Source organism: Geotrypetes seraphini, chromosome 12 (genome assembly GCF_902459505.1).
Source record: "Geotrypetes seraphini chromosome 12, aGeoSer1.1, whole genome shotgun sequence".
NCBI lineage: Eukaryota > Metazoa > Chordata > Amphibia > Gymnophiona > Dermophiidae > Geotrypetes > Geotrypetes seraphini.
Genome location: NC_047095.1, coordinates 30839845 through 30859044, shown reverse-complemented (window position 1 = coordinate 30859044; position 19200 = coordinate 30839845). Strand labels below are relative to the sequence as shown.

At 40.7% G+C, this 19200-nt stretch overlaps 1 protein-coding gene across 1 annotated transcript in view; it reads right to left on the bottom strand.

Annotated features, from left to right (window-relative positions):
* Nucleotides 1–13406: 13406 nt before the first annotated feature.
* Nucleotides 13407–19200, bottom strand: part of SYDE2 (synapse defective Rho GTPase homolog 2) — a 110621-nt gene continuing 104827 nt past the window's right edge. Inside the window, exons 7-8 of the mRNA XM_033916982.1 lie at nucleotides 17123–17354; nucleotides 13407–14050 (exon numbers count right to left, since the gene is read on the bottom strand). Of these exons, the coding sequence (XP_033772873.1) occupies nucleotides 13548–14050; nucleotides 17123–17354 (735 nt within the window). The 3' untranslated portion in view covers nucleotides 13407–13547. The remainder of the gene's footprint in view (nucleotides 14051–17122; nucleotides 17355–19200) is intronic.

Sequence of the window (19200 nt, the reverse complement as noted above, 5' to 3'; positions counted from 1 at the left end):
AACAAACCAAATAACTACAGAATGCTACATAGAAAAATCAAGCTAACAGAATACTTAAGTCACATATGGCAGGAATAGTGTTAGGGGAATGCAACTAGGGCAACTGCCCCCTGGTCAGAGAGAGAGAGCCCTAAGCCAGCTGGAAGCTAAAGAAGCACAGTCTGGGCTTTGCAGTTCCCAGTTATGTCTAATAACAGCTCTAGCAGGACACATATTTCAAATCTGAAATATTCTAATCACAAAATATAAAATACATTTTTTTCTAGCTTTTGTTGTCTGGTAATTTTATTCTTCAAATCACATTGGTCTCAGGCTTTGGTTTTTGGTTCCTTCTGTCTTCATTGTGGCATGGTAAAATAGCCTCCAAGAGGAGATGCCGAGTCTGATACGGGCACAATTTTTTTTAACACAGGAGCAAGACTTTTCACTGCTTCCATGGGGCGGTGAAAGGTCTTGCCCCCAGATTCCCCATTCCTGTGATAAACCGGTTTCAAATGTCCCCATTACTGCAGATTTACTGCGGTGACCACGGTTTAATACGGTGAACGGTCCCCCGTGTCATTCTCTACCGTGTACTCTCTTGATTGAAAAATTTCCAACTAAGTACGCCCAAGCTTCGAGCAACAGAGATTTTGAAAAGGACATTTTACATTTTATTGTTAAATAGTAATCAACTAGGCAACATACAAAACAAATACAAACCAAGGCATATTTGCCATGATCTGTTATATTTCAGTTTCATATAAACTGGCCCCTTGACAGGTGGTATGTCATTCTTACAAACTGAGTGGAAATAAAACAATGACACTTTTGCCCAGATGTACAAAGCTCCGACACCACGATAAAAAATACCGTGGTATGATGGATTTTTTTCACTGGCAAAGTTCAGCACAATACAGGCAAAATATATGTATGCTATTCATGCAGCGAATCACTGGTATAAGGAGGAATTATGCCTTAGGGTTGCGCAAAAAAGCAATCACTAGGCACAGCTCCTCCTCCTTCCTTTCAGGCTGCTTCTCCCTGCACCAATCAACTCAGCCGCTGGCAGCTTCCAGGGCTTCCCCTGCTAGTTTAGCTGCTATCAGCTGAGCCAATCAGGGCCTTACTTCCCTCCCAGGATGTACCGTTAAGTAGAAGGCCCACTGGCAGGAGAGAATGGGCATTAGGCCAGAGTTTCTTGGAGGTGGCTCAGCAGGGGAATCCTTGCATCTTGGGGGATCGGGCTATGGATGGCTGGGGGAGAGGGGAGGTGGGGAATCAAAGGCACAGAGTGATGGAGAGAGGAATCGAGGGTTGGTTTTGTTTTTTTAAATGTGCGGGAGGGGGGGGTCTGAGCTGTTGTAGCCTTACTTTCATGTCAGCATGTGAGCGCTGATTGGCTCAGGCACTGACAGGAAAGTAAAGCTAAAACAGCTCAGGCCCTGCCGTTAAGTCTGCACAGGAAACATGACATTTCCCTGCTGTGCATTACACAGACTGATCATTAGAATACTAATGAGCTCCTTGTAATGCATTAGCATAAGATTCTCAGTGGCTGCTATGATGATCAGTAGCAGCCATTGATAGGGTTCCCAGATTTTCCTTTCTTTGACACGTCCCACCTGCCCTTCTCTCTCTGACACATCCCACCTTCCCTCAGCAACTCTGCTCTTCTCTCTCTGAGAGCTTGTTGATTTTGCAGGCTCTTCTTGTACCTCAACACGTCAGTAACTGCAAAAAAGTCTAAAGCCCTGTTATGACAAACTAAAACTATATTAAAAAGTTTTGATATCACCTCAGTAAGACCAATCCCAGGACCTTACTATATCATAACAGCACTAACTCTGACAACTCAAAGAGCAACCTTATGCCTGTAAATATTACTCCAGGTCCTGAAATACTAATACAGCATCTAGTGAGAAAACAGAACAACTGGATTGCTGCAAGATTTCTACACAGAAACTACATAGTAGCAGGATGCAACACCTTGGTCACACACTCAAGACACAGACAGACCCTCAACAAACATGAAATAAGAAACCACAGATCCGTAAGAGATATGAAGGCAAAAATCTTAACAGAAAACCTCAAGTAGCTGGACTCAGCATATAAAGCAATTAAGAAATTCAGAATGAAATACTCTTTTCTACCTTTGTTGTTTGATTAGCAGCCTATGGACTCTTCCTCTAGGAACTTGTCCAAACCTTTTTTAAACTCAGCTACACTAACCACTGTTACAACATCCTCTGGAGTTCATTCTATTTAAAACATTCAAAATAAAATGCTTTTTTTCTACCTTTGTTGTATGGACATTTTATTTTTCCATCATGTTGGTTCATTTCTCTTTTCTGCTCTCCTGTCATCTGCTAATTCTTCTTCAAGCTGCTCTCTTTATTCCCTCACTACACCTGCCTCTGACATAGTTATCATTCCTTTTTAGCACTTTTCTGCCTCACCCTTTGCCTCTTTATTTTTCAGCTATCTATCACATTTCCATCTTCTTTCACCCATTAGCTCTCCCATTTCACTCCTTCCTCAATTCCCTTTCATCTTTTACTCCCCACATTTCTACCCTCTGTAATCATTATCCTTTTATTTCCTTACCACCCGTCTCCTCCCCCTCCTGGTCTCTCCAATAATTTCACCAGTCCCAGCATCTGCCTCTCTCCACCCATCTTACCCAGCATCTGCTCCCGTCTCTGCCCTAACCTGCCATCTCCCTGTCCCTTCTCTCTTGCCTCCTGCCACATCCCTGTCCATTTTCTCTTCACTCCTGCTTTCCCATTCCTCACTCCTTGTCTGGCATTTATCCATCACTCCCTTCTGCTCCTGGATCCATGTCCCTCTTTCTCCCCGCTGTATATCTCTCCTTCCCTCTCATACACCCTAATGTCCAACATCTCACTCTCTCCCTCTCTTGTTCCCTAAGTCCAACATTTCTCTTCTTCTCCCTTTCACTTGTCATATCCAATATTTGCCCTCTCCCCATGCATCATCTCTTCCTCCCCTCCACCCCATGTCCATCTCTCCCTCCCATCACTTATCCCTCCTGTAACAATTTTCTTTCTTTCCTTCCTTCCCCCAATCCCTCACAAATAACATTTTCTCTGAAGTACCATCTCTTCCTCCCTTCCACCCATTCCTTTCTCCCTCTCACCACGCTTATCCCTCCTGCAAACAATTTTTCTTCCTTCCCTCCCTCCCAAGTCCACTCACATGCTCTATCCCCATGCACCATCTCCCCCTCCCCTCCACCCTATGTCTATTTCTCCCTTTCTCACCACTCATCCCTCCTGCAACAATTTTCCTTTCTTCCCTCCCCCCAACCCCATTCACACCATGCCCTCTCTTTCATCAATGGGTTAGTGGTAGTGATTCTTACATGATGTCTGCTGCTAACCCAGAAGCCTCTCCTCTGTCACATCCCGCCCAGGCAGAAACAGGAGAGCCTGGGACGCAGCAGCGAAGCTTCCGGTTAAGTGGCAGGCAGCGTGTATGAACCACTGCCACTAACCTGTTGAAGCAATGATGACAATAGCTCCACCAAGGTTGTGAGGAGGAAGGAGGGTGGGGTGCTGAATACCTCTTAAGGTATTATGGGAACCTCATGCAATATGCATCCCATTGTGCTAATGAATCCCATTGTAATGTCCCTGTTTGTACACTTTAATCACACAATTTTTATTTTAAGAGGGTATGGTATTAGGATGCACTAAACCTTTTTTTTCTTAACTGCAGCTTTTAGTAAAGGAGCCCTAAAATTCCAAATCATAACATAACATTATACTTATGGACTGCGTTACCAAAAAGTTCTACATGGTTTACAAAAGATTATAAACATTAAACATAATCGTATATTTGAATGAGTCAGGTATTTGGAGAAAAGATAGGTTTTTAGCTGTTTTCTAAAATGTCTGTAAGAAACAGCTGTGAGCAACAATGATCGAAATTCTTTTTCATGAGAAGCTGCCTGAGATGCTAAAGAATGATTTAGGAATTTCTTGCTTTTACCTTTTACAGAAGGGAAATTGAACATAGCAATTTTTCTACTGCATTTGTACGTAGCTATGGAAAAACTATTAGCCAGATAAGTAGGGGCTGCCTCTCTTATCCTTGTACTCCTGGTAAGATTTTCAGGGGGGGGGGGGGAGGAGGTTGGCTTTAGCTCAATTTTTCTCTCACTTTTCCTTGCCAGTACACATGCACTTTTCTTCCCATCATCTTCATTGTCTTTTTTGTGATATACATATTTGAAATCCTAGCACAAACGTATAGGATTTTTACTGCCCCATTATCTAACCACACTCCCCTCCACTTTTCACCCTTTTTTTTTTTTACTTTTGAATTTTGATATATTTATTAACTTACCATGCCCCTCCTCCCGTCTTGTCTCCAATATGTCAGTCTGTCATACTTCTTCCTTTATTATTTTATCTTACTATTATTTTATTTTACAATTTGTTATACTTTTAATATTAAACTTTTAGATCAATTCCATTGTAAACTGTTTAGGAAAGTGTATATCAAAGAATAAGGAAACCTGGACACTTCCTGCAACTCGTCATAGTATCTATGAAAAGGCTACATTAGTGTGCAGATCCCGGATGCTTTCATTAATATGTGGCAACAATGAGTCAAATTTTAGCATGCAACAGAAAAGGTGCTGGTACCCAGTCCTTTCAGGATTTTAGACCGCAATCATATCTTCGCACAGTTATCTTCTGCAAGCTGAACAGACCTTACCTCCTAGCCTTTATACTGAAGGAAGAAACTTGTGAATTTATTGTACGCATTTTCTACCCATCGTCTTCATTGTCTTTTTTGTGATATCTTTGAAATCTGTGAATTTATTGTAGGTATTTTGTTTTGTTGTAAACAATGGGCACAATAGATGTAGGATGGGGTATTATTTTTACCTTTTATTAACTGTGACTATAATTTACCTTAACTCCTTTAAAGGGTGTAGGGAGAACATAATTGTCTTCTTAAATGTAAATGATCTGATTACAGTGTTTTAATGTAAAAAAAAAGATGCATACATTGGAACAAATAGTTAAGATACATAAATTACAATTCAGAAAATACACTTTGCAAGACAGAGATTTCCAAGTTATTACAAGGAAAATTCACGTCAATATTAGCATGAATAAACACATTCACATTATATAGTGTAAACAAATATATTTTATAAAAAAATGTACCTTTATTTTATTTATTTATTTTACCAGATAATGTGTAATGCATTACCTTTTAATACTACTTCAATATATAATTACAAAGCCAAGATATTTGTTGATATGTTACAGACCTAAATTTTAAAAATAATTCAAACATCAAGAACTTCTAGCAAAAATAAGGTTTACAAACTGCATACAAAAATAGACATTCCAGATTGATTTGTAAGCTATTTTTTAACATTCCACCTTGAACTCTTTACACCCCCCACCCCCCCATGAAAATATCTGTTATGTGTAAGAACAGAGGCCCCCTTTTATCAAGTTGCATTAGGGTTTTTGATCGTGGGTCTATGAGCATTGGAGTTTTTACCACAGTGGCCTATGATTAAAAAAAACACCTAACGCAGCTTGATAAAAGGGAGCTAAAGATATTAGATAAAACAATCATCAAAGCAGGATTCTGAAAAGGACCCAACATTCAGAAAAGGCTGAGCTTTCAAATTTATGCTTCTAGGTTAGCCTCCTAAATTTGCAATCTATTTTCAGCCAGACTTGTGACCTTAAGTTCTCAGCTGAAAATCCATCTTAAATTTAGAATCTTAAAAGTTATGCTTATGAATTTAGGCCTAAAGGATGCTAGGAGTCCAGCAGGAAACAAACCCATGAAAAATAAATAGGAACAAAGAAGTGGGATGGGATAATGGGCCTTCCACCAATGGACCAAAGCCAAAGGACCAGAATCAGCAAATGTCGTAAAACTGTTTATTAATCTCAAAGAGAAAAAGTTCAAACCCAACACAGGGGTACTGAGGATTTGGCTTCTGTCAATAAAGGACGAAGCCTTTCATGTATATAGTATACACAATAATCCAAGCTCTCACATTCATAATTGCTGCAATGAATATGAGGCTTGGATTATTGTATATTTACATACTTGCAAGGCTTCGTTCGGCCTTTACTCACAGAAGCTAAATTTCAGTACTCCTGTTGCAGGCGTGTTTTTAATGTCGAAACACAGTACTGTGTTGGGTTTGGACTTTTTCTCTTTGAGACTAATAAACAGTTTTACGACATTTACTGATTCTGGTCCGGTCCTTTGGCTTTGGTCCCTTGGTGGAAGGTCCATTGTCCCGTTCCACTTCTTTGTTCCTATGAATTTAGGCCTGCTATTCTTTTCCTTACATTTATGAACTTAGGGGCCCTTTCAATAAAGTTTAGGGTGCACTAACAGAATTAGCACGCATTAAGGCCCAGATTTTTGAACCAGCGCCAATACCAGCGGCCACCTTAAAAGCGGCCTCCGGTCGTGTGTTAATCATGCATCGACACCAGTTTCAGAATCACGCCAATGCCAAAAATAGGCACCAGAAATGTAGGCCAGGGTTTTCTGGGCCTACATTTCTGGTGCCTTTCTTCAGGTGAATCATGGCTACGTAGGTGCTTTAGGCTGCCTAATGCCACTTCTGGCATTGTCACTATACACTTCTGACTAGCTGTGTTGATTAGCATACAACATTCAAATAGCAATTCCACTAAAGCGCTGTATTTCTCTTTTACTTGAAGACTAAATCATGTACATTACCTTATAACGGTACCTAGGATCCTCAGAACACCACCAGAGTAATATAACTCTAAATGGCTACAGTCTTCATCGATCCTTTCTTTTTCTAACATTTTTAACCTCTTACTGTAGTGTAATTAATTTAAACTTAGCTTTGTTGTTATTGCACCACCCCTTGCCGATGCGTTTCAATTACTTCTTCAGGGCCAGGATGATTCTGAAGCTACCATAAAAGTCACTAACAATTCCCATATAACCTTGTGGGCGATAGGTTGACACGGATGCACATCAGAGGGGGTTTTCCATTTTAGAGCGCTGGCAAGAATGCAGTGACCATTTTAATACAATGGCGGCAAAGCTTGAATGTTGAAGTGGACGTGATAACCATCGTAAGATAAGATGTTTAAATTGGGGTTTAAACTAGTAGAGTTTGATACACTTATATGTTGTTTAGACATGTCTATGTTATATGTGATAATCGTAGGGAAACAAAATTTTATGTATGCGATATGGAAACCGCTTAGTTGTATGCGATATATAAATTTTTAAATAAATAAATAAAATATGCAAATTGTTAGTGACTTTTATGGTAGCTTCAGTATCATCCCGAACCTGAAGAAGTAATTGAAACGCGTCGGCAAGGGGTGGTGCAATAACAACAAAGCTAAGTTTAAATTAATTATACTATAATTACGCTACACTAAGAGGTTAAAAACGTTAGAAAACGAAAGAAAGCTACCAGGATTGATGAAGACTGTGGCCATTTAGAGTTGATGTATATGATTTAGTCTGACAGTAAAAGAGAAATACACTTCTCCCTCCGTATTCGCTGTGATAGGGGATTAACAGACCTGCGAATACAGAAAAACTGCGAATAACGTTTTCATATGTTATTCACTGTTTTCTATTAAAAACCATCGTGAATATGGTGAAGCTGCAAATAATATGGTGGGAGACCTGGCCTGTTCCTAAAGGAGAGGCAAAACACGGTGAAGAAAGTGCTGGGAATCGGCGATTTTCTCTGTAAACGCTTGAAATCTATTGCAAGCTGATATAATTTGGGGAGAGGAGCCAGCAAGCTAAAAACCGTGAATAATCGAAACCGCAATTGATGAAACCGCGAATACAGAGGGAGAAGTGTATAGCGCTTTAGTGGAATTGCTATTTGAATGTTGTATGCTTCTGGTGTTGGCACACCTAGTTAGGTGTTCAGTGGCCTAAAGCACCTACATAGGCATGATTCTGGCAATGATTTTCTAAGCACTGGTATGCACCTCAAATCTCGGTTAAAAAAAGCTATTTGGACAGCGTTTTTAACAGAGGTATGGACGCCTACCGGTGGCTAGAAAATCAACGCCAGTTTGAGAATCCAGGCCTAAGTGCCAGATTCTACTAATGGTGCCCTAGTTAAGCCCCGCTAGGCACCGTAATTGAGGCCACCTAGCGATGCCCAACTAAAATCCGTACCTAACCTAAATTAAATCTATTAGCTTAAATGGCAATTGACCACGCCATTAAAGTTAATTGAATAATAAAAAAATTTAGGCGCAAAACTCCATGCGGCGCCTAGCAATGCCTAAGTGGAGGTGCCTTCTAACACCTACTTGAAAAACAGGCATGGTTAGGGGCAGAGAAAAAGCATGGTTGACTTAGGCATCACTAGGCATCCGAGTTAGGCACCTACCATGGGGATGCCTAGCAATGCCTAGGTGGGATTCTATAAACGGTGCTTAGCGGTTGATTGAATACCATGCTGAGTGGCACCACTAAGCGCCGTTTATAGAATCTGGCCCTAAATGCTACATGTACTATTTTATACTATAGTCAAACTAACTGCACCTTTTTTGTATAGTCTTTACTCAACAATCAGTCATCAATATCCATATATCAAACTTGTTCCCTTTTTGAAGCAAGCCATATAGGATTGTCAACTCGATCCTCAGATGCACCACTCCACGTTCAATTTAATTTCATAACGTTAAGCTTAATGTGCATTGTCTTCACCGGATCTTATATCATAATTACAATCAATCAATCAATCAATCTTGATTCACTGAGAACTGTGGTCTAGATGGAAGGCGTATGACTGTTTAGGGACCTGGCCTTGAAAAAGCTCTCTCCAGCGAAACATGTTGGCAAAAGGAAAAAGAGAGACCACGAACTTAAAGATAAGTTAAAAACTTTTTTAAAAACTAAATTAAATATTTATAAAGTTAAGATAAAGTAATACAAGTAATTATGTTATAGGATCCGGTGAAGACAAAGCACATTAAGATTAACGTTATGAAATTAAATTGAACGTGGAGTGGTGCATCTGACGATCGAGTTGACAATCCTTTATGTCTTGCTTCAAAAAGGGAGCAAGTTTGATATATGGATTTTATACTATAGGACACATACTCATTAGCACATGCTAAGCTTTAGTAAAAGGACCCCTTAATTTATGAGCCTATGCTGAAAACCAGTGATAAGATCCATTTCTTTCCTTGCCCTACATTCACCATTGTTGCTGCCCACTTTTTATTTTGCTAAATTTAGGAGCTTAGTGAAATTTTGAGAAAAATGTTATGCACTCAGCCTAAGTAAATTTTCAAACTGGCCAATATCACTAATAATAAAACCCTAAGCGCGCATGCGCACTCCTACCTGCGTGATCCATGATCCGCAGCTCCGTGGCCGGCAGAATAATAAAGGGGGCGGTGCGTGCGCACGTGATAACATAGAGGAAGGTCAAGAATTCCTCGAGTCTAAAGATTGGGGGTGGCTGCTCATGTCACGCTTGCATCCCACATCTGGGAGGAGGCAGCTAGGTGCTCACCACAGGCTAAGGGGGAGGCGTCATTCTGGCCACGAGCAAATGGCTGGAGGCCAGAGGACGACAGTTTGAGGAGGGTAGGACGGATGAATTGGGGGAAGGAGTGGGCGGGGCTTAGTTGGTGTTCTTGGTTTCCAGACAGATCACTTGATCCTAAGGATGTAGGCAAATTATAATGGCATAAGTTCTAATACTGGACCCCGCCCCCCCCCCCCCCCCCAAGTAACTAATATATAATCTAGTATTTAGTCCACCGTTGTTGGAATCAAGAAAGGAAATTAAATTTCAGTAAATTAACATAATAAAGAGACAGAAAGACAGACAGCAGCCAAGGAGAGAGAGAGAGAGAGAGACAGACAGACAGACAGCAGCCAAGGAGAGAGAGAGACAGAAAGACAGACAGCAGCCAAGGAGAGAGAGAAAGACAGACACACACCGAGAGTGACAGAGGGAGACAGAAAGACAGACAGACAGCGGCCAAGCAGAGAAAGAGACAGAAAGACAGACAAGACACACAGACAGCGGCCAAGGAGAGAGAGAGACAGAAAGACACACAGACAGCGGCCAACGAGATAGAGAGAAAGAGACAGAAAGACACATAGACATGGCCAAGGAGAGAGAGAGAGAGACAGAAAGACAGACAGCAGCCAAGGAGAGAGAGAGAGACACACACACAGAAAGACAGACACACACTGAGAGCGACAGAGGGAGACAGAAAGACACACAGACAGCGGCCAAGCAGAGAAAGAGTCAGAAAGACAGAGAAGACACATAGACAGCGGCCAAGGAGAGAGACAGAAAGACATATAGACAGCGGCCAAGGAGAGAAACAGAAAGACACACAGACAGCGGCCAATGAGAGAAAGAGACAGAAAGACAGACAAACACACAGACAACGGCCAAGGAGAGAGAGAAAGGGAGAGAAAGACACACAGACAGTAGCCAAGGAGACAGAAAGACAGACAGCAGTCAAGGAGAGAGAGAGAGAGAGACACACACAGAAAGACAGACAGCAGCCAAGGAGAGAGAGAGAGACACAAACAGAAAGACAGACATACACAGAGAGCGACAGAGGGAGAAAGAAAGACATACAGAAAGCGGCCAAGGAGAGAAAGAGACAGAAAGACAGACAAGACACACAGACAGCGGCCAAGGAGAGAGAGAGAGACAGAAAGACAGACAGCGGCCAAGGAGAGAGAGAGAAAGGGACAGAAGACACACAGACAGCGGCCAAGGAGAGAGAGAGACAGAAAGACAGACAGCATCCAAGGAGAGAGAGAGAGACACACACACACACAGAAAGACCGACACACACAGAGAGCGACAGAAGGAGACAGAAAGACAGACAGACAGCAGCCAAGGAGAGAGAGAGAGACAGAAAGAAAGACAGACAGCGGCCCAAGGAGAGAGAGAGAGACAGAGACAGAAAGACACATCTATTCTAGCACGCAATAATGTAATGGGCTTAAAGACTAGTATAAGTTTAATCCTATCTCTAAACTGTGTTAGGCACTACCATGCACCTAATGCATTTCGCGGTAGCTTTGGGATGTGCATGTGCTAACTGTTTTTCTTTTATTCATGAGGAGGATCTAAGGGGCAAAGAGTAAGCATTCCTGTGCTAACCAAGTCAGCACATCTAGATTAATGCATGCAAACTGGTTATAACACAGGAGCCCTTACCACCAACAAAATAAGTAATAAGGGCTCCTGTGGTGAATTTTTTTTTTAATGGCCATGCACTAATGGCAATATCAGCGCATAGTCATTAATGAAAATAGAAAATTGAGGTTTTTATGCCAAGGTAAAAGTGGCCTTAGTGCACAGGAAAGACCCGTGAAAATGCACGCTCAGGAAGGACCCCAAAGTTAGGAGAATAAATCCTTTGAATATCGAGCCCAAAGAGACTCATCAGGAAAGGGACATCCATCCATCCATATATGCATGAATGTACATGATCTAGGACAGTTCTTAATAGTTACTATTCATATTTAACTCGGGCCTCACCATTTACAGTATTATTTATTCATTATATATACACTTTACACATTCTGCAAGTAAAAAAGACATGCTTGAATAAAAAGAACACAGCTGTACCAATAAAATACTAAAACCACATTTCCATAGAGGATTGTGATTAATTGCTCTCTTACAAATCTGCATTTTCTCTGTATGATCAAATATATTAGAGATGCGTACCCATGAGACCATATAAACATATTTCTTATGAAAATAGACCCGTCTCCACGCCACATCACTGGATAATAATCACTACAAAACCATGTGGTTCATGAAACATCAGTCTAAAGTGTCCCAGTGCTGCTCCTTGTGACTCTGGGCAAGCCACTTAATCCTCCATTGCCCCAGGTACGCTAAATAGATTGTGAGTCCGCCGGGACAGATAGGGAAAAATGCTTGAGTACCTGAATGTAAAATCGCTTAAACCAGTGGTTCCCATCCCTGTCCTGGAGGTCCACTAGGCCAATCGGGTTTTCAGGCTAGTCCTAATGAATATGCATGAGAGAGATTTGCATATAATGGAGGCGACAGGCATGCAAATCTGCCCCATGCATATTCATTAGGGCTATCCTAAAAACCCGATTGGCCTGGTGGTCCTACAGGTCAGGGTTGGGAACCACTGGCTTAGACAACCTCCACTGATAAGCAGTATATAAATAATTAAAAAACTTGGAAACACACCATACATGAGTGGACAGAGGTGATGAGAAACAAATACATAGAAAAACCTGTTTTTAGGAACTTAGACTTGACGAAGCTTGCTGTAAAAGGCTCTGAAGTTCAGAAGCAGCTGGGCAGACTTTTCTTTCCACTGTTAATTATCAATGCTGATCAGCTGATGCTCAGCATACAGCCTAAATATTATGCATGCTTTCATTTGCCACCCAGTCATAGCGTAACAAGAAATTCCTCTCACCATGCCTATTTCGGTGGGTTACACAGGTCCTCTTTTTACAAAGCCGTGGTAGAGATTCCCATGCAGCAAATGCAAAAGCAGCCCTTTCAATTCTTATTTGGTTGTGTCACATTTGCAGTGCCGGGACTCACAACCGCAGCTTTGTAAATGAGGCCCATCATTTGCTAAAGAAGTCTCACTTTAGCCTTGTGATCACAGATGACCTTTTATACGCATTCATCCTTGTCTTTTTTTACCCATTTCATTATATGACTATAGGAAATAGAAAAATCCATACTCAAGAGGACTAGAAAAAAATAGGGTCTCTCTATCTGAATAATTACTGAAAATGTTAATCGATGAAAAATAACATCTGTACAATTCTTTATTCTGCTTTGTAGAAGTTTTTTTGTGGGGGGTTACCCCTTTTTGTACAAAGCATTGAAAATCACTGGCCCAGCAGTGGAAACCATCACCCACATGCAACATGTGTGGTAGTCCCAAAGTTCCTTCTGTGACAACAGGTCCTTATTCCTATCCAAGCTACAAAAAATATTGCCATTCTTAGGTTCTTCAATGTTTTGAAGTGCATTTTGTGTCTGTTTCTATTGTACCTTGAAGCAGAGCATTTTTATAACATTTTATAAAGATTTTCTTTAAGGCATATTATACCCCAGAGGGTTAGACCAACAAAATCTTCTAATAAGAAGAAAATTAAAGTTTTCGTTAAAAAGTCATGGAATGCTTCAAATGGATCAGGCAATTTACAATGATCCAAGAAAGCTTACCATACACACACACGAAACAGATTTCTTAGAGCAGGGGTGTCAAAGTCCCTCCTGGAGGGCCGCAATCCAGTCGGGTTTTCAGGATTTCCCCAATGAATATGCATGAGATCTATTTGCATGCACTGCTTTCATTGTATGCTAATAGATCACATGCATATTCATTGGGGAAATCCTGAAAACCCAACTGGATTGCGGCCCTCCAGGAGGGACTTTGATACCCCTGTCTTAGAGGGTATTCTTAGCAAAGGAAAAGGAAGTACTGGGGCAGAAGGCAGAAAAACAACATACCATACAATAGCAATATAAAACATTAATAGCTAATGTTTAATTTGTTTTTGTTGAGTTCTCTCTCCAAGTTCCCAATCAGAGTATCAATGCTTTCTTGTAGATCTTTGAGGTTTACTCTGTGTTCTACTGTTGTATCTATTGCTTGCATTTTCACGTAGGCCTTGAATGAATGCTCTTTGGCTATGGATTTCGAGTTTTTAATGACATTATCTGATCCGTCCGCTCTGCTGCAGTCTTCTCCACTTTCTGCATCTTCTGATGGAACATCATCATAGTCTGCCTCATTCACACTCTCTTTTGTTGTTGAGAAATAGTTTTCCCCACAGCCGCTCCAGTCTCCTGCATAGCGATTACTTGAGGGACTGTCCAGTCGAGCCTGCCTTGGCCTAAGAACACCAGAAATTTCTGTATTGTTCAAGTTCAACATTTGAGGTCGTTGCTTCTTCCTTCTCAGATAATTCAAAGATGGCTGCATCTCTGGGGAGTCACGGTGTCGAGACAAATCTTTGGCAGTAGAATTTTGCACTAAAAAAAAAAAAAAAAATTTGCTTTAGAAAAATCTGTATCACATATCCCTGCAGCAGACAGCTACGCCCTCCAGCACTAGGAAGTTAACTATTAAATGTATTCCCAACACGCAGTTTGCCAACTGAGGTCTAGAATTCCACTGGGTCATTGGTGAACATCACAAAAAGGATAAATACTAAGCTTCAACCACCCCAACTATTCATTAATGCATTGAGCTAATCAGTAGTCTATTGACAACATAAGAGCCCACAAATTAGCACCCCCTCAAAAAAAAATTCACTAGAGGCAAACACAATAATCAAGACCTTACACGCACACCCCTCAAGAAGTCGAAACGCAAGAAAGTATGCACCGTTTGCAGGTAGTTTTCAAGTGACAGACACTATTAAAAGAACCTCACTCAGATGAAGGTTTCTAAAGCAGCCAGACATCCCCTTCAGCGTTAAAATTTTTAAGTAGGACTATTTTTAACCTGAACCAATGATTAAAGTGCAAGTAATTAACCCTGACCTTTCTATGATAAACAGTGCACCATTTTATTTAATCTAAGGAACTAACTACAACCCTAAAAACCCAAGTTTAATTAAAAAGTAAAACTAAATAAATATGGATACCAGCTCTTTATTCTAAAATGGTAGGGAAGAGAAAGGATTTTAGAATTAAGCTCATGTCTTTCTTTATTCCAGTCCCTGGAGGGCTTACAATCTACGGTGGCAATTCCATAAAGTGGTGCAAGTGGAGGCGCGACACAAATGTGCAATTAGCGTCAACTCTATAACGACATTTTAAGGCGCGCCAAACCCATTTACAGAATAGTGGTGCAAAACCAATTTGGTGCACTGAAACCCAGTCATAAGTTGATGTATCTAAGTATCTGAAACTACTCTAGAAGGCACAAATGTTGCAAAGCTTGACCATGCTCCTCCCACAGGTACAGCCCATTTGCTGTTACATGCCATGTGACTAGAGAACCAAGTCTATAGAACAGAATTAGCACATAAATAAGCCTAGTCTATGAATCAGTGCATGCAACTTACGGTGTCCTTTACAGATCTGCCCCTCAAGTTTGCACCCGAGGCAATGGAGGGTTAACAGACTTTTACAAAATCACAAGCAGCAGCGGTAGTGGGATTTACACTGGTTTCTGCCACGTAATTATTACCTGGATTGGCCACTGTGGAAACAAGATATTGAGCTGGATGGACCATTGGTCTGACCCAGTATGGCTATTCTTATAGGCTTTCCTGGTTCTCAGCCCTGCTCATCTAACCATTTATTGCTGCTGTGAACTTCTATTTTTGGGGACTTTGGTTGGAGATATACCGTAAATTTCCAATCAAAAAAATAATGAACGTATTGCCGGAACACATTTATTCCCCTAAAAATGATAGTCTGAACATGTTGACTTTACTCAAACTTGAGAAGCCCAGAGAACAGAAAATTGCACATAGGCAACCCCCACACACCGGGCACAGAAAGGGGCCGTTTCAGGACTGAGTGCAAGATGCAGAAAGTCTGGCTCTTTTCTTTTGAAAGGGCATCCTTCTGGTCTTATCTGCTCCCTTCATTTATCACCATAAAAGCCTCCTTTGTTTTGGCTGCACTAGGTTGGGATGAAAGGAGCCTGGGGTTTAGGATAACATAGTAGGCTTTGCACTCTGGCATGGTACAAGGTCATCAAAAAAAAAAAAGAAAATCAATAAAGAACAGAAATATTACCTAGCTACATTAGCGTAAAAGGACTAAAATTGAGCAAGACCTTGCAATTTAATCACAGTAAAATGCTTTGCTTTTCATTTTGCTCAGAGCTGCTGCCTGCATTTTACATCCTTCCTGAACTTTTCTGAAAGCAGAACTACTATGAACATTAATTTCTGCAGCCAGTGCCAGTGAAAACCAATTAACTGGCATACGGCTTTGATGAGGTAGGAATGAAAATACTTCCTCCCAGTAATTAGGACCCGCAGAACTGTACAGAAGAACAAGGAAACTGGTTTAGAAGTTCACGTATGGTTATCATTAACCACAGACTGAACTGAAACTTGTTTCACAGGGTCTTTGATACACAGCTGAACTCTGAAATCTGTAAGAAAAAATGTAATTTCCTCTTGCTATGTGCACAGAGATGGCTTGGTGCTTAGTTCTATAAGCTAGTGATTAATAAAAGGGATCATTGTAAACACCTGTCCAACACACAGCACACTCAGCAAATTAATCACCATCCCTTGAAAGCAAACCTCTGCCCAATTTATTTATTTAATATTTTTAGTCCACCTTCCCAAAGGAGCTTGGAATGGGTTACACAAGCCATTCGAGCCCCCACTGGTTACAGGATCATCATACAAATCTTCTAAAATGATCCTATCTACATAAAGTCCATGCAAACAGCGTCACATCTACCACGAAAAACCATGAAAAAAAAAATGGAACACAACAACTGTAGCCAGTACGGACAACTAGTAGCAGTCTCATATACTGATAGAACATTTATGGTAGCAGATTTGCTGCTGCTAAGTTTTTTGGATTTCAGGCAAGTGAGGTTGAAATATAACCAAATAACGTTTAAGACCACCCTGGAAAAATAACATTGTCAAGCAACGATAGCTTATTTCAAGTGATCTAAAAAGGTAAAAATAGTTTCTAGAGATACACAAAACTTGGATAGGCATTGACCTGAAGATTGTACTGGAAGAGTTTATATATGCTTAGAAAAGCGTGCACTTCCAAATTAAGCACTGACTATGTGCCGGAATGGACACACACTACAGTATTAAAAGCAAAACAACTTTTTAGGTGGGTGGATTTTAAACAATTGAACGCTCACTCCACTGGCTTGCTCTTAAAACTAAGGATTTAGTCCTTGAAAAGAACAGAGTATTTCATGCTCAGTGACATGTCCTGATTTGGCTTGACTTGTTAGTTGGAGATTTCATAAGTCACAGTTTCCAGAAAGTAGATTCCTAGGAACAGACTCAAAACTGGAACCCTCCCAAAAAGTTTAAAGGTATCTGAACCTGCATGTGAGAGCTGGTCTAACTGTACAAAGCTGGTTCTTAGCAGTTCTCTTACCTGGCCATAACTGCAGCAAATAATGGAGCACCTCGATGTGTTTTTTAAAGTCTAGGGCACTAGCGAGCTCTTCAGAATCCGTAAAAACTCTCTTGTTGTGCCCAGAAGTCTCCTGCCTCTGGCTCAGCAGTACAGGCCCAAAGCAGACAGCTAAATTCTGGCTGGTCATCTTATTTACTTCATGGTAAGATGCTACCAACTTCAGGTGATCCAACAGCATCTTCAAAGTGGCCTAGAAAGAGAAAAATACATTGCATTATTATTAGTATTAAAATTTTGATACACCGCCTAAAATTGTCAAAGTGGTTAACATCAATCATATTTACAAATTGTTAAAATTTAGGGGAATATATTTAAAATGACATACTACCAGGACTTATAGAAACATCCAGGAGAGAGGGGAGAAATACAATATATTAAAGGAAAGAAGAACAAATAAAGGTTAGTACATGAGGAAAGGTGAGAATGCTCTTCCTTCGAACAGTTTTGTTGCATGGTGGAAGTTACATATTATAAGCGTCTGTAAATAGAAAAGTTTTTAGGTTTATTTTAAATTTGTCTCTTTGCGTAAATGCTGGGGTAATGAATTCCAGAGAGTTGGAGCTGTGACAGAAAATATTTTTTTTTCTGATGAAATCATAAAAGATATGTTGTGGTGAGGGGATGTTTAAGAGATGTTGATTACTTGAACGAAGAATTCTTGAAGGGTAATAAAGGATAAGGTATCTGTCAATGAAAGATGGAGTATGTGTGGTCTTAGTCTTAAATGTAAGTAGTAAAATTTTATAGATGATTCTATATGTGATTGGTAACCAGTGAGATTTAATCAATAAGGGCGTAATGTGGTCAAATTTTTTAGCTTTGTATATTAGTTTTACTGCAGTATTTTGAATGATTTGTATTCTTCTTTGTTCTTTTTGAGTAATGCCTCGATACAGGGAGTTACAGTAATCGAGAAGTCAGTTGTGTGAACAGTGAAACCAGCTATTCTCAGTTCATAATATTACCAAGAAAGCAGAGTTGACAGATGACTGAAAGTGGCACTAGAGAGTAAAGTAATAGACCTGTTAAGTGCAAACAGTTTACAAAACACATAACACTAAAATAAAATAAAAAAAACTCTCTGTCCCCTGCGTGAATGCATCACATCATGAATGGTTTATGGGAGCTGTCATGGCAGTATATAACACTTCTAAAAATAAAGAGATGTAACTCACTATGAATTACAACAATAGCCAGGCACAAACACCTACTGCTTCATATAAAGTACCTCATTGGAGGAAGAGGCCTCAGACACCCTCTTGTCAAATGCATCAAGCTTATGACATGGGTTGTATGAAAAGATCATCAGTCAGAAAAACCTGCTACTCATGGTACTATATAAGTACTTTGAAGATGCCTTGATAGGACATGGTAGCCACAAGGGGCTGTGGCAAGTGCAGCGGTGTAATGAGGGAAGTTGGTGCCTGGGGTGGAAGCGCCTGGTATCCCCCTCCCCCCCAATGGAACGGGGTCTCTTAAATGCATTCCTCCCCCAATCCTCTTTGTCACTGGCAGCAAGCAGGATTTCCTACCCGCTGCTTTTGCTGGCTGAATCTGCCCTCTTATGTCATTTCCTGGTCCCACAAACAGGAAGTAATGTCAGAGGGAGGGCTGGGGCTGGTGCAAGTAGAAGGGAGGAGTTCCTGCTCACAGGAAAAGAAAAAGGTATAATTGGATGCTCTGTTTGCCAACATTGAGTTTTGGTACACACGTCTACCAAACTTGTCCATTGTCCTACCCTCTCTACCAGGAAGAATGGATGCGTACACACTTCCCCCGAGGATTTCTTCAAAGTGGATTCAACCATGAGAGACTCATGGGGCAATTGAGGCTTATCAAAGCCAGGTAAGGGTACCACCTTATATAGATTCCAAACGTTTAGGAGCCACTGGCACAGAGAGGAGTCTTCAGGTTTTTATAGAAAGTTTCCTTCAGGCCATTCAGGTGGGGTTCCCTGAGTGGAAAAATCTTAATAATCAATATAGTTTGGAGTTCTTATGCTTTCAGGTGGACTTCCTGGGACACCAGGCCGCCCA